Source organism: Pleurodeles waltl, chromosome 6, assembly GCF_031143425.1.
Source record: "Pleurodeles waltl isolate 20211129_DDA chromosome 6, aPleWal1.hap1.20221129, whole genome shotgun sequence".
Classification (NCBI taxonomy): Eukaryota; Metazoa; Chordata; class Amphibia; order Caudata; family Salamandridae; genus Pleurodeles; species Pleurodeles waltl.
This window is the reverse complement of record NC_090445.1, coordinates 147,782,637-147,806,059: the sequence shown is the minus strand read 5'-3', so window position 1 is coordinate 147,806,059 and position 23,423 is coordinate 147,782,637. Positions and strand designations below refer to the sequence as shown.

The window sequence follows — 23,423 nt, the reverse complement described above, 5'->3', positions numbered from 1 at the left end:
AACACTCTGCCACTCTTCTCCACTCTATGACACTCCTCCACTCTACAACACTCTACTCACTCTGTGACACTCTCCACCACACCAATTGATTACACACCATTCTCTTTTACGCCATTAAGTTTTTAGCCAGGCTGAACAGTAGCCACACTAGTGTGCACATGGCTAAAACACATTGGCAAAGTCAATAGCTCTTGCATAGGCGAGACCTATTGGCTTTGCCAATGCCTGTTAATAAGGTATGATACTCTGAGGTGACTTGCAATATCCTTACCATGAACGCCATGGGGGTACTTTATCCCATATAATACATGGTCACACCATCAACTTTCCCACAAACCACTTAAAACATTAATGTATAGCTTCTGACATTGTAAGCTACTGAACTAGAGCAGAAGAAAGAAAAGGAACATTCCATTTGCTGCTATAAACATCTGCATTAATTATGCTCCGTGACCTGACCTGCCTTTCACCTTGGCTGCTGGCTCTGGCAGAAGGCACTGGGACATCAGAACACAACTGCAATAACATTATAATTGTCGAGAGTTGTGACGTCTTTTCTTTATTATCAATGACTTGGTGCATCACAAGTAGCTGATTATAAAGAAATTAGTGACTACTGTTTATAAAGGGATTACTGAATCCCATGTATTATATAGCTTGTAACACCAAGAACTTCTTTAGTTTAAAGGCTCCCAGTTTTGACTGGTGTGGAGCTGAGCTGCCCAAGATCACACAGAGGAGTAGAAGTGTTATCAGACCTACTGTTTCAGAGCACAGTTTACAATTGTTGTACCTGATCGCTTTTGATATCTCCAGTGCAATTTCAGTTTGCATGAGGCGAGGGGCATGATCGGTGCGGGCACAAAGGGTTTGTTCTTCCTTGTTTCCCGCCTACCTTGATTTGCTTGGTGCATGAAGATGCAAGGTTAATCAACAAGTTTTTTTTTTACATTTGGTCTAATTACTTTTGTGAATGTAAATAACAATAAAACATATTTTCAAACTGTGACAACATGCCTTCCTGTCTCCCTATTTCAAGTCCAAACTATATGATTGTGTACATTTGTAGGAGCCTGCAGTTCGTAAACGACGGGCGATTTGTATAGGATCAATAGAAAAGTGCCCAAGGCTGTCCCTGTCCCCCCCAGAAATATATTGTCTCCTACTCCCCTGCTCCGACTGCCTGATTCTATCTCCTGTCTGATGCTGTTATGAATAGCTGGACAGGCGCCTAGCAGCTCTTAGCTAGACAGAGTGATCAACACTGAACTATGCATTTGGTGATTAAAACATCTTGCTGTACATATATTCAGAGATACTGTTGCACTCCCCATAGGTGAGGTCTCTCGAAGAAGCCAATCAGGAGCTGGAGCTGAAGATCCGTGAATTCCTGAAGACGAAGGCACCAGTGATCGACAAGGACCTGAATGGCTACTATGCCGACATCAGTCTCCTCCAATCACAGGTACCCTAACGGGTGTGAGAAGATGCCCGCTATCTGTAGAGGTGAAATCATAGGCAGTATTAGACTATTGAGCTATAGTAATTAATGTGATTATACCTTGTGCCAGCCTACAGTTTGGTGGCTGGATTTAGCATTCAAATTAGAAAACAAGCATCAGGAAAGGCAATAGGCCTGGCATTGGCTGCTGATCTTTTGGATTTGTCCACATTTATTGTGTTTTGTTAATGGTTTAATATTAAGGATGCATTTATGAAAACAAGCATTGTCTAGCATGTCAAAACATATTTACGTATATTTTTTGTAAAATCACAAATTACATCAGTAGTTCCCGGCACTGAAGAAGGCTACTTATTGTGCAAGAGCAGAAGGCATCACTCACAAAAAGGTAAGCCAGAGGCTGAAGCGGGCTGACCCTGTGCCCATGCTGTAGGCTATGGTGGGTGGAAGTAAAATGGGAATGACCCTACAGCAGACCGAGGGATGAAGAGATCTGACTGAAATCCCTTGTAAGTGTGTATAGCATATATTTGTATTAAAAACAAAATGTGTACACTAACAGCAAACCTAAAAATGCTGGAGAAGTTTGTTTTCAGAAATGTACAGACTCCAGCAACCAATCTTTGAAGTTGTATCTATGAGTAATAGTAACACTCTGGCAATGTGGACACTTTGGAATTGTGCAGATAGAGGCAGCCGTAAATTCTTCCTGCTGCCTCCAATGAGGGATTCCACATTCCTAAAGAAAAATATCCTGCAGCCACTCCTCCGCTAAGGCGGAGGAGCATCGCCCCCCTGCTTGCAGCAGAAAAAAATAAAATGATAATAACGCAGTGTTGTTATCATTTTATTTTTTGCTGAGCCAGGTTGTAGCAGGGCGGGGCTAGAGGAGGAGTGGTTTATGAACCAAGCCGTGTTGGGCCAGCCAAACACACATGCGCACTGTGCATTTCTCCTCCCGGCTGTATTGCACAGCTGAGAGGAGAAAGTACATAGGCCTTCGTTCCCTCTGTGAGCGCAGAAGCAGGCCGCTCACACCAATCATAATGCTGCTGGCATTTTGGTGACATCAGCTTCGAGATTGGCTGAGTAGAGTCTGGGAGCCTGTGTGCTTCCAGACGAGGATGGAGGAGATTACCCCGTCCCCAGTCAGACAAGGTAAGTGTTTTTTTTTCTTTTTTTTTATCCCCGCCCGCCACCCCCATTCAGTGGCAGCAGCTACTGAAAATACCACCCATTTTTTGTTCTTGTGCAAGGCCAATCTGCAGTGCAAACTTCTAATAATTCCTAACTGCTTTGAAGACTCTGCTTTGCAAGCTGATTTTTACTCCTATTTCCTGACTTAATGATTCACAATGTGTGTAATAAATTGACAGAAGACAAGGAAAGTGGAGCCCCAACTGATGTCCATAAGGATGAGCTGACTGTGCCTTCCTGGCACTGATTTTGTCACCTCTGAGGGTAGGGGGTCACAAAGGCAGTAACAGGGGATCAAGATGGGGGTGTCGCAGCTGTGACCTGTGGTGAACCCTAGATGATGTCCATGCCAGGCAGGTGGCAAACTTTTCTCTAAAGATGATGATACATTAAACATAGTAGCGTTGACAACCCAGACCACACAACCATTCAGAATCAGGCCTCTCAGAAGTTTTTGTGGACGTAGGGCTGAATCCAACTGCAGAACCCTCTGGATCCTTCTGTTTTTTGCCAGGTGCTAGAACAGAGGTCTCCAATCTTTTCTGTAGTAAGAGCTACTTATGATGAAAGAATCTTATCCTGAGCCTCTGGTATCATTGGTGTTGTAATAATGACCACATCAGATATGATAACATTAGTAGCCACCCCATGCATGACTGGCAGCGGTGATCATCATAGTACAGCAAGCAGGGTTGCTAGCAGTAATGTAAAAAAGGCTTTATCGATCGGAAATGACTCCTCCTGTGTTACACATAATGACCATAGATGCAATGCTCAGGGGGGCAAAGTAATGAGAGTGCAGAGAAGTAAACTGCAGTCTCTCAATAAAGCCATCAAAGATTTTTCCTGTTGTCAAGTGGACCTTTGTAAACTGACATGAAGCATTGAAAGGGAGTCAACATCGATAATACATTTCAGACTTGTGAAGCCAAAGTGACCCCACAATAAGGACCAGGAATCAGTCACTGTAGTTAATAAGGATTCATTTCAGATTATTGATCAGTCCACTATATAGACATGCCAGGAATATATTCAAAAGATACAGCAAAATAGTTGGCAAACTGAAACATCTCTATAGGTTCTATAGGTTCCGGCATAGTAAAATAAGATACAGAATAGTAACATAATAATAACAGCCACTGCACTACAGAAATTGAGAATAATAAATAGATGCTCCATAAATAATTGTTTGTTCTCTCTCCTAAACAAAGGGAAATTATAAGATCATCTAATAATGGCTCTAATTAGGGAATTAAGATTTTTTTAAATAGGGTGACATGAAATTCAAGAAGTTGCCAGCATAGCGAAGACGTCAGTAGAAGTCTCCAGGAAAAAGGCATACATGTTTAGCATAAAGCTTCGCACTTCGTACTTACAAGACTAAAGGGAAGCAGATGCTCAGATATATTGAGAGAGAATGTAGAAGTACAGTTATCAACAAGCAAGTTATAGACAATGAGACTTTTTCGACGCTAACCCAGTGCAAAATGTTTGTAAATCTTCCCCATGGTGTTTTGCCATCCTCACTCACTTCCCTTGGGCTTCCCCCCCTTCAGCTTCCTATGTATGACATAATTAACATCTGGTGTCTTGGTCCCCTTTTCACTTTATGATGTTAAAGCAGAGAAACAATTAGAATCCCATTTTTCTGCTCCTATTACTGCTAGGTGTGTGAAATTCACGTGATTTGATTTTTCTATAATTACGTGAAATTTTGGGCAAATTATGTAAAATTATGTCAAACGCAAATCTGTAGATGACTTTGCACAACAAAGTAATTTTAAGAACTTTACCTAGCCAGCATAATGCCAAAATCCAAAAATGGCATAACATAAGCTGTCATAATTTAAATTTTGTCCGGGCATCAATAACTCTGCACTATGCCCCTATTACCAGATTAGAAGAGCAATAAAAGAACAAGGCTATCCAGACAAGGCATATTTGAAACCATTATGTAGGGGCAGTATCCAACTTGAAACCAGCACTACTGTTTGAAAATGCCTAAAATCCCAGCATTTCTCTATACCGATCTAAAAAGAGAATAGGTCATGATATTATTTGAAATTTCTACACTTGTGCAAGTGGAATACAAGGAACATCATTGAGGTAAACAGAATGAATATTATTTCATACATTTTAGTGTAAAGCATTATGGGCCTCATTATGACTTTGGTTGTCGAGGAGTTTAGCACTACTGTGGCTGAGTGCAACTCCTGCTGCCGTCTACCTGTTGGGAGCCATGTTCCTGGCGGAGACGGCAGAGCCCCTGGCAGGTCCGCCCACCAGGTTTGTAATGTGGTGGTTGGACCGCTACAGTTGCGGCAATCTCACGTCACTGCGAGACTGGCGGTGCTTGGACTGAAAGCCTTGTAATAATGCCCTATGTCACGGTGACCATATTTTTGCTTTGATTTCAATATTATGATTTATAAATTGCACAGCAATCTTGTCTAGGTTCCAAATGTTTTGGTAATGTCTCTGTTCACAAATGTGTTTGTGCACCTCCTGTTACAGCTGGATGCACAAGTATCTTCATGTATAATCACAGATTTCAGAGTCAGGAGGGGTATACATTTTCACTCTTAAGTCAGGTTTACTGTGCAGGCTTCTGTGTAAGTAATCTGTTGTCAGGGGTGTGTTTGTCAGTGTTTGACGGTGGGTCCACTTGAAAAGGTTGGTGAAGCCCCAAAGATCCACAGACGACTTCAGCAAACATTTGTCAGTAGCTTCCCACATTAAAAACTGTCAGAGATTTACTGCTGGGAAGGGTAGGAGTAAATCTGTTTTCAGGGTGGGAATGGGACACCAACACATCTAATGGCTTTGTAGGGAGATGGATTAAGCACAAAAAGTTAGCATGTGCTAATGTATTTTACCTTGAAATACCTGCATGAAGAAATTATAAAATATCGATTTTCATCAGTATAATTGGCTGTGTATGTGAGACAGTCACAGTGGTTGTGAAACCATGGGCTTCTGTGCCCATCCTATCAAGGCTTCCTACTTCCCCTGGTACTGCTCTGGCTCTCCATGGTAGGTGCCTCAGACTATGTATGTCACTTCTAGTCTTATTTTCCTTACAGATTCAGAAGGGTACCATGGAGAACCAGGGGCTGATGCTGCAGATAGACAATGAGAGGCTGGCTATGGAGGACTTTAAAATGAAGTAAGTGATTTCTACTTGTGCTGCTCCCTCTTATCAATACACACTGAAGCTACAAACTGTACCATCAGCCTTATAACTCACACTGGATGCTATTTTGTTTCACTGCGACATGATTGGTGATCAGTGGGGCAGAAGAGGGAACTGTGAGCAAACAAATGGCATACAAGTACTGACAAAGTCTATGGGCCTCATTAACACTTCAGTGGTCTTTTTGTAAGACCACCGAAGCCGCTGCAGGCAACAGACCGTCAGTGCTTGATATATCCAGGCCAAGATCTTTTGTCCCAGAAAGCATTGCTCCACAAAAATCCAAAATGGAGAAACTCTCTTATGAAGGTTCAGGTCTGGCTAAACCCACCCATAGGTGTGGTTAACGTTCCCCTTCCTTACCCTTCCACACCCTTTCCTAATCTAAATACAGAGGCTCCCACATAGCTGAGGTGCAGGAAGTGGGGTTGGGCCTGATTTCTCTCTTATATCTTTCTCCCTTTGAAGACCATTTTGGCTACCTAGTCCCCTTCCTGTCCTGTCTGATGCAGATCTCCTCCTACCAGATGTCTCCTTTGTCTCAGAGTAGGCTACTTCACAACTCATCAGAGCAGCTTGGCTCAGCCTGTCAAAGGCTGACCATTCAGGAGAGGCTGCTACAGGACTGATATTAGGCAACTTTAGGAAAGACAAACATTCTAAAACTACTTTCCAGCAATAGGTGTATTAAATCTAACCTTGGCAAGTTGTTGGATTTATTGTAGCTATTATTTTTACATGTTGAATGAGTGTTCTAGCTCCCTCCTCTCAAAAATTTGACTTGGTTAAATTTTAATAAAGCCTTCCCATAATAGCCTATGGAATTAGCAGTGAAACAATGGAGAAAATGAAATTGGTATTTTTTCCCCTCACCTGGGCATAGAAAGCATCTTTTATAATGTCCCTGCTTATTATTACAGTGCACCCTACCCATGGAGAACCGAGTGTAGACCTTAGAAATGACATGTAGAATGAGGTATTTTAAGACTTTGGAAGTACTTTTAATTCCATAGTTGAACTTGGTCATAGTTTTATTTTAAACTCAGCCTACAGTGCAGGGCTGGCTTATAAAATGGCAGCAGGCACCACTGTAGTGCACACTTAAGTGCATTAGCTCTACTGGGGCTCTAAACCTAGACGCCCTACCATATACTAGGGACTTACAGGTAGGTTGTCAGTACTAATTGTAATTACATTTAACTACTATATACCTTTTAAACAGAGCGCTGGCTCTGTTTAAAATGTTGCAATAAGAGTTTGGTAACCTGTAGCTGGATTCCCCAGGTCTTGAGCATCTTGTGGAAACCTGATAGAGTGGCAGAGATCTGGGCATGAAGGGCGAGGTCGTTCCATGCCTTGGCTGTGAGGTATTCGAAGGAGCGACCACTGGCCATGCTCTGGCAGATGCAGTGGTGCAAGCGAGGGATGCAGAGTGGAGGTTTCTGGTAGGTTTGTGAAAGCTTAGATGGTGGTTGATGTAGGCTGGTCCAGAGTTGCATAGATGAGCAGCTTGAATTGGCATCTCCTCTGAATTGGGAGCCAGTGGAGCTCTTTGAGGTGTGAGGTGATTTGTGATCATCGAGGGAGATCGAGAATTAGTCTGGCTGTGGCATTCTGGATATTTTGGAGTCTTTGGAGGAGGTGGTTTGTGATTCCTGTGTGGAGTGCATTTCCATAGTCCAGTTGGTTGGTGATCAGGGCTTGCGTAGCATGTGCAGGATGAAAAAGCATGAGGATGATACAAAATTGACCTGAGATGTCATGGAGAGTTCGCCATCCACTTTAATGCCTAGGTTTCTCGTGGAGGAGTATCAGTGCTGTAGTTGGCTCGGAATCCTGATTAGGAGATGTCAAGCAGGATGTTTTGCTCCAAGTATTCGGGTAGCTGTTGATTGATGACCTTCTCGAGTTTTTTGGTAGGGGAGCAGTGAGATCGGTCGATAATTTTTGAGTTTGTTGGGTTCAGAAGATGGTTTCTTTAGGATGGGTCTCTGGTGTTTCCATTTGTCTGGGAAGACTGCTGTGGTGATGGAGGTGTTGAGGATGTTGGTAATTTCTGTGCTGATGTGATTGGTTCATAGGTTGAAGGAGTGGTGTGGGCCTAGTTAGAGGGTGCTCTGGAGTGCATGGATGACATGATGGCCTGATGTGAATTGTGTGCTGAGCGGGATCCAGGTGGTGATCACTCAGCTGGTGTATGCTTGTTGGTTGTGGCTGCTGAGGTTGAGGATTGTGGGTTGGGGGTCGAAGTTTTGTATATGGGTGCAATCTTGCTGTGAAAGTAGTCCAAAGGGGTGTTGCAGAGTTTTTGGGAAGGGTGGGTTGTGTTCTCTGTGGCTGCTGGGTTGGAGTATTCTTTGACTATTTTGAATAGTTCTTTTGTGTGGTTGGCTGCTGTGTCGATGCGGGCTGTGATGGCTGCTCTCCTGGCTTCCTTGATTTGCTGGTGGTAATTGCTAAGGGCTGCTTTGTCGGCAGCTCTTTCTGAATGGTTCCTGGTGGAACACCATCGTTTCTCGAGTTGGTAGCAGCTATGCTTGGTGGTTCTGAGCTCAGGGGTGTTACTTCTGGCTTGTTGAGGTTTTGTTTGTTCTGGCTGGCTTCAGCAGGGTGACTCTGCTGCTCATTTGATGATCTAGGTGAAGAAGTTCTGGATAGCCTGTTCTAGGTTTGATGAGGCTTTTGGTTGGGAGGTACCAAGGGCCTGCGTCCACTGTGTCTCTGTTAACTTGCCCCAGCTGCAGTGGGAGGGGTTGTTGTGTCTGGTGATGGTGTGCTGAGCGTTGGAGATGATGAAGTGAACTATGGTGTGGTCACACCAAGTAAGTTCTGCGACGTGGTTGAATTTGACTCTGTTGCTGGAGGTGAAGATGGGGTCGAGTGTGTGTCCTGATTTGTGTGTGCATGGGTAAATGACCAGTCGGGCAAGGCCAATGTTGCTCATGTTCTCCAGAAGAGTGATGAAGTTGGCATCTCTGGGCTAATCGATGTGGAAATTGGGGTCACAGAATAAGATGTAGTGTTTGGAGTTGATGGCTCGAATGGCTCGAAGGGGTGGGAAGTTGGGGGTGGCATCACAGAAGGCTGGTCTAGGCACCAGGGGTCTTTATACCAGGGTGCCTCTTACTGTTGGCTTGGCATTGGATTGTAGTTAGAATTTGATGTGTTCCATGAGAGGTGAGGGGTCGTTCTCAGTGGTGATGTATCAGATGGTTTCCTTGAAGATGATGGTGATGCCTCCACCGTGTTTGTTGGTGTGGTCTTAGTGTATCATCTTGTAGCCTTTGGGTGCAGCGGTGGCTATGTTGGGTTTGAGGAGGGGTTGAGTTCAGTGATGAAGGCTACTTCGGGGGAGAGGGAGGTGATGGTGAGGTGATGGTGTCCAAAAGTTCTGTGGTGTGTTTGCAGAGGGATTGGGTGTTGAGCAGGATGCACTGGAGTGAAGCAGGGTAGTTTGTGTTGTTCCAGGTGGGTGTGGCACAGGATCCTGTGTGAACTGGTATTCCTGTGCTCCAGGAGAAGCAGCAGAGAAGGCAGGTGAAGGGTACTTTGGTTGCTCGAGGAAGGAGGTGCAGTAGCTACTGTTGCGTTGCCCCAGGAGCTCCTCTGCAGGTTAGTGGAGGATGGCGGAAGGGCCAGGGTTCCTGGCACTGGGCACGGTCCAGGCGCACAGAGGCACATACGAGCTTGCCTTTGAAGCGCCAGCAGCATCGCCGCAGCACGGAGAAGAACGATCAGAAAGAGGCACAAATGACCAGAAAGAGAAAAGATGCAGAAAACAAGCAGAAAGGCAAAAGGCAAGAAAAGGACAGAAAGAGGCAAAGACAGGGCAATACGGGCCAAGCAGTGAGAAGATAATGGACAGCAGTGAGGTGGACAGGAGACCTGTCACAGAGGGAGCTGGCACGAGGAACGGCTGGTTTCTGCGGAAGCTAGATTGGGAGGCCTTTTTGATGACTTTGGTTGGGAAGGGTGAAAGGGAGATGTCTGTACATATTGAGTATGCTGGGGTCTGCTTATGTTTTTTCAGCAGGATGTTGACCTCTGTATGCTTCCAGTTTTTGGAGAAGGTAGCTGTGGTCAGGCAGGCGTTAATTAGGGTTTTAAGTTCTTGGCTGTTCTTGATGGTTCCGAGGCTTAAGATGTGGTGCAGGCAGGGGTTGTGTTGGGGCCCCGAGTGTATTGATCACCTCATGATGGTGGTTTTTATATGCACAAAACTCAGGCTATTAAGAAGTTGCAACATCACACATAGGCCCTCATTATAATATTGGCGGTAAAAACTGCCTACCGCTGCGGCAACGGCTGCCAAAAGACAGTCACTGTGGCTACCAGCGATCAGCCGCATTATGACCACAGCCAGACTTCCGCCAGAATGATGATACCACAGGAAGTGATGTCACATGACCTTAACCCTCATGACATATCAATAATTGAATTCCCTCTTATCTTAATTAATTCATTCCCAGTCTCTTTCTCACTCTTACTCTGACCCACCCAGAGGTGGCTTCTCCATATGAGCAGAGGAGCATCACCCTGCCTATCTTGCAGGTGCAGCAGAAGTGATTAACTGATTAAAAGCATAAAAGCAGCGTCTGGATTAGTTAGAGTGGTTTGCTCTAGGATCTTCTAGAAGAACACCAGCACCGGAGGACGATTTTACTTATTTAAACAGTAACTAAATCGCTAACATGCATTACATGAATGATACATTTGAAGCGTTAATATAATGCATGTTAGCAATTTAATGACTGTTTAGAGTACATAAGTGAGCCTTTTTAACCCACTGATGCCTTCAGCCTCATCTCCAGAGATCTCAGTTGTGGCTCGTTAAAAACAGTTTATAACAAGCCACAATTAAGAGTTTGGCATTGAACCTAAAAGCACTGATGGTGTCTCCCCCTCCCAGTTTGCTCGCCCGCCTCTAAGTATTGTTGGCAGCTGCCTCTAGACCCACATATGCATTCTCACTCACCTTCACACACACTCACTATCCCCCACACTAACATACATGCTCACACATACGCACACTCTCTCAACCAAACTCTCTCTCATCCACACGCATGCGTATAAAATCTACTGAAAGGTATTTTAATTCACATACCTAAGATACCATTGGAGGTTCCATTCCAGATCCTGTTGTTTCATTTTTTTACTACATTAATAGTGAATGATAGATTATTAATCACTATTAATGTAATAAATGACGAGCTGAAAAGGAGGCTGGAGCCTGATGCTGGCGTTTCCCGGGGAGGCTGGAAGGGTGGGGGGCGGTTTTGCAGCAGGGGGGCAGTTTTGTTACTGGGGGCCAGGGGCCAGTCTTGCAGCGGTGCTGCAATATTAGCCTCCAGTATCAAAAGCAGCAGTGCTTCACACTGGCAGCCCCCAACCTCCCCCAGGGGCTGGTCCGACAAAATTGCCAGGACTACTTTGGGTTCCCAGCCCAGCTATCCCTGTGTTCTTGGCACTAACCTTGCCACATCTCAATCAATCAATCAATCAGGAATTGGTAAAGTGCACTACTCACCCGTAAGGGTCTCAAGGCGCTGAGGAGGGGATGGGAGGGGGAGAAGAGGGGGGAAAGTGCTGCTACTGCTTGAATGGCCAGGTCTTGAGAAGTTTCCGGAAGCTATGGTTCGCAAAAGCAGTGCCAGGGGTCGTGAAGTAAGAGCCAGGAGTTGCAGCTGTGCCCCCTGGTGACCCTTAAATGACGTCAAAGCTCATTACAGTAGATGAAAGCATTTGAAAATCTGTGACAAGGCATCAGAGACCAAAGAATCAGTATCAGTCAGGAGTTAAATGCAAGCGGCTACTGGTGACTTGTGAGAATGAGTAGAACACTCTGTTTGCATTTACTAGGTACGAGACATGGATGATGGCGCGGAAGGGAGTGGAGCAGGAAATCAGCAGCGTGCGCAGAACATATGATGAGCTCACACTGGTGAAGACTGACCTTGAGATTGAGATTGAAAGCCTGAATCAAGAATTTATTGAGCTGCAGAAGAGCCATGAGGAGGTAGGCCTTAGTGCGCCACAGAGCATCCACAGGGGCAGGACACGCTTTGTGGATCAGCGACCGAGGGCGGAGGCTGCACTACAGTGCTGGGCCAACTTGCTATGTGGCAGACTATATTACATAGCCTAACAGGTGTTGGGAATACACTACATGAAAGGGAAAGACCACACTGTATGACTGGACAACATATTGAGGTATGGTGAGTTGCAATTTGTTGCTGGGCATAGCAGGGGTAGATTGCATGACTTAGCAATTAAGGCTAGGCAACACTGAGCCACTAGGCAAATAATCTTGCAAGTTTCAATGCCTGGCTTAGCAAATAAGGAGGTAAACCGAACTGCAAAGTTTGTCCACAGCTTTGTGCTTAGTTAGGAAATATGTAGCCCAATAGGCAACCAAGCTTGTGGGTTACACTGCAAGACTTAACCCAGCATTATATTTTTTTAATTGAGCCAACAAGGCGACATATCTCACTGAACGGATGGGCACGCGAGGGATTAAGTAACCCTGTGCCAAGGGGGAACCTTTGCTTTATTTACTTAAGAACCAAAGTGGTAGGTCACAATGCTCTGTTAGGCCACCGGTAGTTACAACCACATCAAATGTTTACACCACAGTGGGCTATTTGGCCCAAAATGTATGTTTTGCAACATTGCTACCAGTGACAACAACTACAACATAAAACCACACACCCTTGAAGGTTTTTTTCTCATGCATGATTAAGAAAATATTGTAACATGATGACGAGGTGCGAGAAGCCATCAGCGGCTGAAAGCCTAGCTATTGAACAAGTGATGAAGAAGGAGCATGAAAGAGCCTCATGTCTTCAACAAATTGTCTTTTGTAAAAATATGTCTCAACTATGTTGCCATGTCATAAGAATATTAACTTGGTACTTTATAGTATTGCACCTGTGTAACACTGTAAACCATGGTTATAACTGCTGCGTATCTCATGTTTATGTGAAACAGATGAAAGGCCAAATATTTCCCTCTGTGATTTGAAACATAGGTTTTTCACAGATCTCTGCAGCAGATGCATTAACTCATAGGGCTATCATGTCGGAACAACCCTCACAGAAGCCATCAACTCTTCCAGTGCCACAGCAATCATTCCCAATGCCTGGAAACACGCTGATATCAAACAGACCCCACCGACCTCAAGAAATACCAGCTCATTTTGCTCCTCCCTTTTCCTGCCAAAGTCCTGGAAAAAGCCATCAATCACCAACTCACGGACTACCTCGAACACAACAACCTGCTTGACTGTTCCCAATCCGGCTTTCGTCCAAACCACAGCACCGGGACCACCCTGATCACTGCGACAGACAACATCAGATGGCTCCTCGCCATTGGGGGAACAGAGGCCCTCATCCTGCTCGACCTGTATGCAGCTTTTGATACCGTATCCCACCACACCCTTATCATCAGACTCCACAACATCGGCATACAAGGAAACGGTCTCAACTGGATATCCTTCTTCCTCTCTGGCCGAACACAAAGAATTTGCTTCCCACCATATGTGTCCACACCCAAAGATATCATCTGTGGCGTTCCACAGCGCTCTTCCCTTTGCCCCACCCTCTTCAATGCCTACATGATCCCCCCTAGCTGACATCGTCCACACCCATGGACTCAGTATAATTTCCTACGCTGAGGACACCCAGCTCGTTCCCTCCCTCACAGATGACTCTACCAACACACGGGTAAATTTTCAACACACCATGACCAACATCGCTGACAGGATGTGAGCCAGTTGCCTCAAACTAAACTCTGACAAAATGGAAATCCTCATCATTGGCAACAAACTATGACCCTGGGAGGACTTGCAGTGGTCTGCCACGCTCAGCCACCCACCCATACCCTCCAACCAGGCACTCAACCTCAGGATCATCCTGGACACCTAACTGAACATGAAATAACAGATCAACACCATCTCCTCCGCCTACTTCGACACCCTCCATGCTCCATAAGATTTTCAGATTGCAACTGACCCCCACCAAGAAAACAGTCATTCCAGTTGCCTTGATTACGGCAACGCACTCTATGGGGGAACCCCGCAGCAACTACTAAACCGCCTCCAAACCATCCAGAACACTGCAGCCAGACTCATCTTCGACCTCCCTAAAAGAAACAGCATCACTCTCCACCTCTTGGCCCTCTTGTGGCTCCCCATCCACAACAGAAGCCTCTTCAAACTCCTCACATAGGCCTACAAAGCCCTCCACAACATGGGCCCTGCCTACTTCAACAGTCGCCTCACTTTCTATCAACCTACCAGAGAACTGCACTCAGCCACCCTCACCCAGGCAGAAGTACCCTGCATCTGTCAAGAATGCCTCGGAGGATGCTCTTTCTCCCACCTCACTGCCAAAGCCTGGAACAACCTCCCCCTCTACTTTTGCACCTCCCACTCCCTGAAGGACTTCAGAGGACAGCTCAAGACATGGCTCTTCGACCAGCACCCACAGCCACGCAAGAACCGTCACACCACATCAGCACCTGTAGACCCCTCGGGTGAAAACCTTGCACTGTACAAGAACTTCCTGATTGATTGAATTTGATCATGTATTTATCTGGCCACATCACAAACCATAGCAGAATCATTTTCTATTAATTCTCTTAGTAATAAAGCAAGACTAAACAAAACCGAAAACACTGATAGCAAAAATTGCATTCTTTTCACACTGTTTTGAGTGGCTTGCCTATCCAACATTTATGCATCTTAATTGCAAACACAACAACTCACTCAGTTACTACAGTTGCAACTGTAGAGCTTGCACTGCAGTGAAAAGGCACCCAATTTGCATGTTTTTGCTTTTCTTGCAATAAGGAATGGAGCAAATGGGTTTCTCTGACCAGACATGCTGAATGAAGATTTGCAAAACCCTTGTTTTTGTGTTTCACCTGTGCTCAAGACTGGCTGACGATGGTTAAGCCTTTTTTTGAATACTCCTCCTCATTCCTGGGAAGGTATATGTATCTGAACATGTGTGCGAGTATGGCATCTAAGAACCATCTAAAGAATTGTGACAGGGCACTTTGGGACACCCCACCAGCGACAGCAATCACCCCCGGTAGCTACCCGAGGCCAAGAGATGCAGTGAGCAGAGCACTTGCACATGTGTGGGGAAAGAGCAGCTGCACAAAGTCTAGCTGAGGTTTCAGCAGTTCAATAATCTTTAAGATAACTGCGTTGCTCAGTCTGTATTTGTCATATATTTATTCCTCCGTTTGTTGAAATATGGTCTGCATAGTTCTGTATATCCTCTCCTGTCTCTGCCTCCTCCTCCTCTGCTGGGCAGCCTGGACTCTCCTTCTCCATGCAATCACGTAGAGTGCAGCCATTTTGAGAAACCCTGATGCCTTCTGGGTCTGCTTTTATACTTTGGTTCTGGTTACCACCTGTTTGGAATTAGTGCTAATCTGGGTTGTGCAAAATGCGCTTTTTGCGACCTCGCAATTAGGGACTACCTTGTACATGCGGTTTGAGATTCACAAATTGCGATTTCTTAATTGCGAGTCACAATCTCAAGTCGCAATTTTTGCGAGTCAGTAATTGGTCGCATCGCTATTTGGGACTCCGAAATGGCATTGGAACCTACCATTTTGCATTTTGCACGGTCGCAAATAGCGCTGTGACCAATTTGCGACTCGCAAAACTTTTGTAAATGTGGCCCATAATGTCACACATGTAGGGTGTAATATTTTTCTTGGAGAGTAATTGTGCTCCCATGAACTAGGTACCCTGGAAAGTTTGTCCATGTGAGTTTTCAGAAACTTTTCGCAGTCCGTTCCTATACTGGAAGCGGTCAGTGATTTACTTCTGTCAATTGCAGGAGTTCATATTTACCCAGGGAGGAAAAGGGAAAAAGCTTCCCTAAAGTTGGTGGGTGTGTGGGGCAAATGGCTTCTCAAGAGAGAAAATATTTTCTTTGTGGAGGAAGAAAATAAGTTATGAAATGTAAATTCCCTCATGCAAAACAGGCATTTCACTCGTGTAACTATACATTATGTACAATTACATGTATTGATCTGCTTCCTCTTGTGAGGAAATAAGAATTCACTCAGCCTTTCCTGGATTTCTCCTGTAAATCTGCTACAGCTTACCTGTGTAGTCGAAAGGCTTGTGAATCTACACCCAATCCTACTGGTATGCGTTTCACATAGTTTAGGGATCAGACTCTAAGGCGGTCATTCTGACCGCGGCGGGCGGCGGTAGCCGCCCGCCATGCGGTTACCGCCATATGGCCGCTCCGCGGTCAAAAGACCGCGGCGGCCATTCTGGCTTTCCCGCTGGGCCGGCGGGCGACCGCCAAAAGAGCGCCCGCCAGCCCAGCGGGAAAGGCCCTGCAACAAGGAAGCCGGCTCCGAATGGAGCCAGCGGGGTTGCAGGGGTGCGACAGGTGCAGTTGCACCCGTCGCGATTTTCACTGTCTGCTAAGCAGACAGTGAAAATCTTTATGAGGCCCTGTTAGGGGGCCCCTGCACTGCCCATGCCAGTGGCATGGGCAGTGCAGGGGCCCCCAGGGGCCCCACGACACCCGTTCCCGCCATCCTGTTCCTGGCGGTAAAAACCGCCAGAAACAGGATGGCGGGATGGGGGTCGGAATCTGATTCAGCCCATGCAGGGGAAATCCGGCGGGAAACCGCCGGATCCCCTTTTCTGACCGCGGCTTTACCGCCGCGGTCAGAATGGGCTGGGAAGCAGCGCCAGCCTGTTGGGGGTGCTTCCGTGGTCCCCGGCCCTGGCGGTCTTGGACCGCCAGGGTCGGAATGACCCCCTAAGTATATTGCTTATGTGCCAAGATAGGGGGTGAATAGTAATGGGGCATCTGCTAGAAATTAGAATAAGCCCTCGCATACCTGCTGTTCCTATGTCTCATTTACAGGTGGGGAAACCAACTTCTTTCCAAAAGTGGAGAATCACCTCTGCAGCAGCGTTTTTACACCTCTTTTTGCTAGAGAACAAAACTTTATCCTATATATTGTTTAGATCAGTGCTTGTAATAGAAAAATAGAAGTGCAGGTACCCTGGACCAGAGTACCTGCTTTTTTCTGAGAAGTGCTGGTACTCTCCAATTAAAAGTATTACGCTTTTCTTGAGACTTGCAGGTACTCTCGATCTCAAAATAAAAAAAGTCCCTGTACTCAGTACGGGACAGTACCGGCCCATTTAAAGCAAGGGTTTAGATATTAGTTTTAGGAAAACAGCGGCGGCTCAGTTTTTGCTTTTGAAATGGTGCAAAATGTGTATGTACTATGGAGCCCCTACATATTTACTGATGTCAACTGTAATAATACAACAGATAGACTAGAGCTTTCTCTCTGTATTTATGTCTTTTAATAGCGTGAGTTTCTCAGTTCGTTGTGTCTGCCTTCAGGGATACCCTTTTTGTGGATGTAGAAATGTAACCTGCTTCTAGAACTTGGTGTTCCCATTTTACAGAATTAGGGCCTGATTTATAAAAAGTTAGCGCCGCCTTTGCGTCATTTTGTAACGCAAAAGCGGCGCAAACTTACAAAATATTATGGGGCAGATTTATGGAAAGTGGTTCTGCACCGATTGCAGCACCACTTTCCCTGCGCCCCTTACCACCCCTCTTCTGGTATTTAAAATACAGTGCACCATGGCGCAGAGTAGGGGGCAATAGCTTCATTTCACATGACGCTATTGATGCACTCTGTAGGAGTAGCACCAAAATATTGGCGCTACTCCTGCAGAGTACATAGGGCTCCATTCTAAAGAATGGAAGTCCGCTTTTAACACCTGCTCTTGAGTAGGCTTTAAAAGTGCCGTAAAAAATGGCGGAGGGAAATCTCATGGATTTCCTTCCGCCATTTTTCTGGCTCCCCTAATGGGGGAACGCCCCTTTTGCATACATTATGCCTGGCGCAGGCATAATGTAGTGCAAACGGTTACAGGGTGGCGCAATGCATGCTTTGTGCCACCTTGTGGCTGTCCTCGGAAACATGGAAGGGTATGGGGGCGGTGGTTGGGAACATTGGGGTAGGCTGTGGAGATGTTTCTGGCCCCAGGGTAAAGGTCTGCAAAGCTGTCTAGTTATCAAGATGTCTCCCTGTCGATGGTCAAGAAACTATGGAAGTGGAACTCGTTGTATATTTTGTGTCAAATGTCCTGCATTTGCTCTGTTAAAACAATAAAAAAGTTGTTTATCAATAAATACGGCTGGGAGATTTCGGGCTCGTTGGGCCACATTAACGTCATAAATAATTACGTTATTGTGGCGCAAGGGGACTATAAATATACCCCTATAATTTGTAAGTTTGCGCCGCTTTTGCGTAAAAACAAATGACGCAAAGGCGGTGCTAACTTTTCATAAATCAGGCCCTTAGGGCCATATGTACGAACACATTTTCCCATTGACACAGAATGGGAAAAACCCTTTGCTACATATGGCCCTTAGTTCCTTATTGCATATATTTGTGCCAATTTATACAAACATGTGAGGGATGTCTGATAATGGTTTTAATTCATTTTGCTGAGGCATTACTGCATTAACTCTGTTTGGGGCAGCTGGCCAGAATAATTAAACATTCTAAAGAGTTTATTAGAATTTCAAATAGGATACACACCTTTTAAGATACAAAGGGAGGAGCAGGTGTCGAGGAACTCGAAGATCTTGTAGGTACATGCTTAATGGCTTTACTCTAGTGTATCTGAGGAGTGTGAAGTGCCCTTGGCATGCATTGTGATTGTTGCAACAGTGTTTTGGTTAATCGCTTTCTGAAACGTTTTAAAAGGGCAAATGAATCTACAAATAGGCACTTCTTCCTGATAAAGAGCTTACTGCAAACTGACAGGTGAAAGTGAGGTGCGTAATCCCTCAATGGAAGGCGTCTCTTCAAAGCTACGCGTTGCACAAGAAAAGCAACGCTATGCTTCGTTTGATGTAACAAAAACAAACACAGGTTAAATGACTACTGAAAGTGGAGAGCAGTGCCTACGCAGATTCTTTTAGCTTTGTTTCAAAAGGTTGGCCGCTGGTGGGCCGCAAGACACTACAAAACTATGCCATGGCTGCTTTTACACATGAGCAGCCAGTCTCTGGTGACCACTTCTAACCTCCTTTCCTCATTTACCAAGGGAACACGTTTGTTTTGTTTAGTTGCATAGATGGGAGGTAGGTGATTTGGGGCGTGACTGAAGGCATCGATGGATGAGAAAGCCTCACCATTTCTTGTTTTTGGATTGGTAGAATGATGGGGTTGTATTAGAATTTCATCCTTCCCAAGTCGATAAAAAAGTGATGCACTAAATAGGAAACATTGTATATTGCTCTTCAAGTGTCAAGAGGAAATTCAGTTAGAGGTGTTTGTCAGAGTGAATGCCCAGTACAGACTGAAGCTGACCTCACCTAAAGTCATAATATCATGTTTTATTTTCACTTTTCCCCATGTCCCTATGTCTCCTATTTTCCCTGACCTACGGGTCACTTTCTCCTTCTTCCTTTTCTCTAACCATCCCTCCTTCACTTCCTCTTGCTTGCTTAGCCTCACTTCCATCCCACCTTTGTTCTTCTTCCATTCTCTTCATCCTTCAGTCCTTCCCGCCTTGCTTGGGTCTCCCATAGGTTTTGACCCAGGGTTTTGGTGGCATAAAGGGCTTTACAAAAAGGATCATGGCATGTATAGCATGATCGGAGAAGAGAAAGAAAAAAGCTTGAGCTGAAGATATTGAGGATACTAGCCCACCAGGGAACGGTGACTACATACATGGGCATCCTAGGATGGCACAATAGGCCGAAACCTTGTGCAGGGAAGCAATACACTGTAGTTAGCTGAGGCGGGGAAGTAGTTGGATGATCTTCTTGGCCTTCTGTCTTCTCCTGGCCTTTCTGATGGTCTTGTGATATTTACAACTCCGTCTTCAGCCTGGTGCCTGCCATAGTGACTGCCAATCACTAGGGAGCCCACTTAACACATTGGCATCAGGGCTTCACTTTTCAATTAATCGGTTTCCATTAAACAAATCATTGCATTCTGGCAGCTGTAGTCTTGGCTTCATTCATTTGGACAATATAACTCAATGACAGTTATTTGTAAATGGAATGATCAGATATGCAAAATGACAGCCTCTACCCATAGAAACGTGGAGCCAATTGCACATTCAGTTTTGCCATCATCTGAGAGGAGGGTCCATGGCACGCTGTCCGGTGTGAAAGGAGTGGCATGCACAGAAAGAAAAGGAAGCTCAAGACCCGTGTTTGTGTTCTATGCTGCTGGCTGAAGACAGAGGTACCAAGTGTTAAGTCAGGAGTGGCATCTCCCCTGATGCCCAAGGTGTATGGCTTCCTGAAGCACGGAAGCAATGGCTGTAGCTAGCCTCAGTGATTCATTTCATCGGTAGCCCTCCACACTGTTGACCCTACTATCCACCATGAAAGATTGTACTGCGACTGATAAAATACTTTATGGGAGTATTTTATCTTCATTTAATTTGATGCAGCATTTATATAGAGTAAAACTAGTCTTGTTTGTAGAACTATTTGCATAGAGCAGTGGTTCCCAACCTGTGGTCCGGGGACCACTGGGGGTCCGCAAAGACATCTCAGGGGGTCCGCGAGAGCCTAGAAAATTAAAAAGTATGAACAAATATTGACAAATTAGGTCCCCGGCTTCCAGTAATGACTCAGACGGGGGTCCCCGGATTCCCATGATGAATCAGTGGGGGTCCCTGGGTTCCATTAATGTTAAATTGGGGGTCCACAGAAATCAAAAGGTTGGGAACCACTGGCATAGAGCATTTCTATTTATTTATCTTATTTTTATTTGTGGGTTTTGTAAAGCACTGTAAATGATCGCGTAGTTGCATCAGAGAGCTCCTGATAGGAGAATCAGGAAGGAGAGCAAGATCTTGGCGGTGGAAGGACAATGAAACAGACAGAAAGAAGATAGTGTTTACTGACAGGATTCCTCCATGATTGTCTGGGTCCGTTGATGAAGCCTTAATAGTTTCAGCAATGTCCACAGACCTTAACTGTTAAAGACAGTGGCCAATTTTAGGCCACTGATTAGCAGGACAGCTCGGTTGGCAAACAGATGTAAGGTAAATCTTAGAAGAAAAGTCAACTATAGACCAGGCTGAGCACAAAATGTGCTTTTATTGACATTCTGAATGTGCAAAATATACTTTCCAGTCTTCACTAGTTCGGGAGGGATTTCCAAAAAGAGAAGCCATGAAGATGGAGAGGTATTCCAGCATTTTTATGTGAACTAATTGAAGTGTAGTTTATGATTTGCAGAACATAGACCTTCTAGATGGAGAGTATGGTCAACCAATTTGGAGAGATAGTATTTTGAGTGACTGTAACAAGCGCTGCATCCCCAGGATTGATGATTAGAGACTTATACAACAGTGATCAGTTGTAATCAAGGGTGTGTAGTATGATAATCCTCATTCAGACAGAAACTGGGGTTTCCGCCCAAATCAGTTAAAATCAGTAAAACCTACACCTAAGTGATTTACTTTAGGCATATTTTGCCTCTTAAATAAAAGTAGACAAAATTTGTCCTTAGAAAGTCCTTGGAATGATGAGAATCTCTGCAGAAAGCAGCGTACAAACACCGTTTTTCATAGTAGTTCCTGATTACGAGTGGATAAACTTATAAGATGGTTAATTACCATAGCAAGTGGCATAGGGTGGTGGGTGCAGAATTACTGCGTCCATTTTTGTTTCATAATTAATCCCTGTATATCATGTTCCTTGAGCAGCTCAAACACTCTAACTGCCCAGACCTCCTCATAATGTTTGTTGTGCCTAAAACTGTTCATGTTCTCCAAGATAAGCATCCTGTGGGCCTGATTCTTATAGGAAGCTGTGAATCTGCTCGAGTAGCTCAATGAGCTCAGATGGGTGACGATTTACAACTTTCAGGAATTCATAAAAGTATCCAGAGGTATATGTGGAAACCTGGAGCGGCCACTGGTTTTACAGGCATACTCCTGGGAAACTTTGGGGAATTTCATTTTTGCATGAGCAGATAGTGAAGTGTAAAAACTATTAAGCAAGTGCAAATGTACTTACTCACTGAATTGTTTCATTTTTCTCCATTGGGAAAATATGATGCCCTAAACTCCAACAATTTTGCGAGTGCCCTGATACACTTCCTAGCCTGTAATCTCAGTACTTGATTTCCAATAAATGACAAGGTGGGATGGGCTGGAGAGGGGCTTGTGATTTCAGTCAATGTGTAGGTTTGTGGGTGTACCCGAACCTGTAGAGAACACCCTCTTGCTGAACACTCTCTGTACTGTAAGGAGATTGCTCTCTTGAGAGTAATTTTGCAAAAGCAAAACTAACTTTGTAAATTGTAAATTGCGTAAGTCAAACGTACACATTCAAATAGCTTTGAGAATCAGGCCCTAAGTGTTCATATGCATCAAGCTCTTCACTCGTTCATGTTTTCTGCCTCAAGCTGCTCACTTCCAAGTATCTTACGCTGCATTTACCAAAAGCTTTTTCATACTCTGTCTTCCTCTCCCAGGCTCGCATCCTGTGAGTATATATAGCCTAAGCGTCTCACTCTTTCTGTTCATGAGTTTCAAACTACTTCAACATGTGTGTTCACATGCCCCAAGCGCCTCACACCACCTGTTCATCTATCCATAGTTACATTACATTGCCATGCGATCCTCTCTCCTCACTCCCAACACGGTCCCTGTGCAGAAAGCCCCTCAGCCCATGGGCCTCATTTTAGAGGCTTTTACACATGTAGGTCAGATGGAAGAGCACCGAAATATAATTGTGCGAGAGCAAAATGTCTTTTTGAATTTCGAAACTTTTCTTTCGTACTCATATATTGAATTTCTGGCTTGGAGGTTTTGTATTACTAAATCTACTCCCGTGGTTGTGTATGTTCTAGAGCAGGAAACCCCTAGAGGTTTGTGCACACCCACAACGTGCACAAACGTACACGTTGGTTGGATTCGTTATTCGTTTTTTCACCTGTTCAGCTCTGTATAAAGGGCGAAGAAAAAGAAAGTCATGGACAGGAATCAAGCTAATTCCCTTGTGGGAAAGGGTAAGCAACATGCTGCAGGTACAAGGAGAGGGTTTCTGCTAAACTCTTTTGTACATGGAGACAGAGAAAAAACATAAAAAGGTGGCATTTGCACTTTCTCAGTATTTTTTTGGATGCTGGAATTTAAGCGTTTATATGCTTGCATGCGAAGAAGAAAATCACACAACCTTTCAGGATTAGGTCTGGAAAGCTTTGACATGCCCACGTTTCCGTTTCTAAACTGAAACGTTTTGTGAATTCCTGAAATGGGTAACTCTATACCCATGTGAGGACGTAAACTCTTCAAATGGCCCCGGCTGCTCACATTGCCCATGATCCAAAGTGGCATCGAATGGAGGAGAACGAGCTGCCACCTCTGCCCATGGAATCAAGAGAGTGCTAGAGAACAGTACGTCAGCACGTGACGTGTGGCCGTGTGGCTGCCATGTCGGCAGATGACGTAGGGGCGCGAGTTCACCGAGACAAATCATGTCTACGTCTAAAGCCCACCCCTGCCCTGGTGCAGGATTG

General features: G+C 45.0%; 1 protein-coding gene across 1 annotated transcript in view; it reads left to right on the top strand.

The window, feature by feature from the left end:
* LOC138299415 (keratin, type I cytoskeletal 47 kDa-like) overlaps window positions 1–23,423 on the top strand; it is a 57,739-nt gene that overhangs the window by 16,224 nt on the left and 18,092 nt on the right. Inside the window, exons 2-4 of the mRNA XM_069237650.1 lie at window positions 1,337–1,465; window positions 5,743–5,825; window positions 11,712–11,868. Coding sequence (XP_069093751.1) covers window positions 1,337–1,465; window positions 5,743–5,825; window positions 11,712–11,868 — 369 coding nt within the window. The remainder of the gene's footprint in view (window positions 1–1,336; window positions 1,466–5,742; window positions 5,826–11,711; window positions 11,869–23,423) is intronic.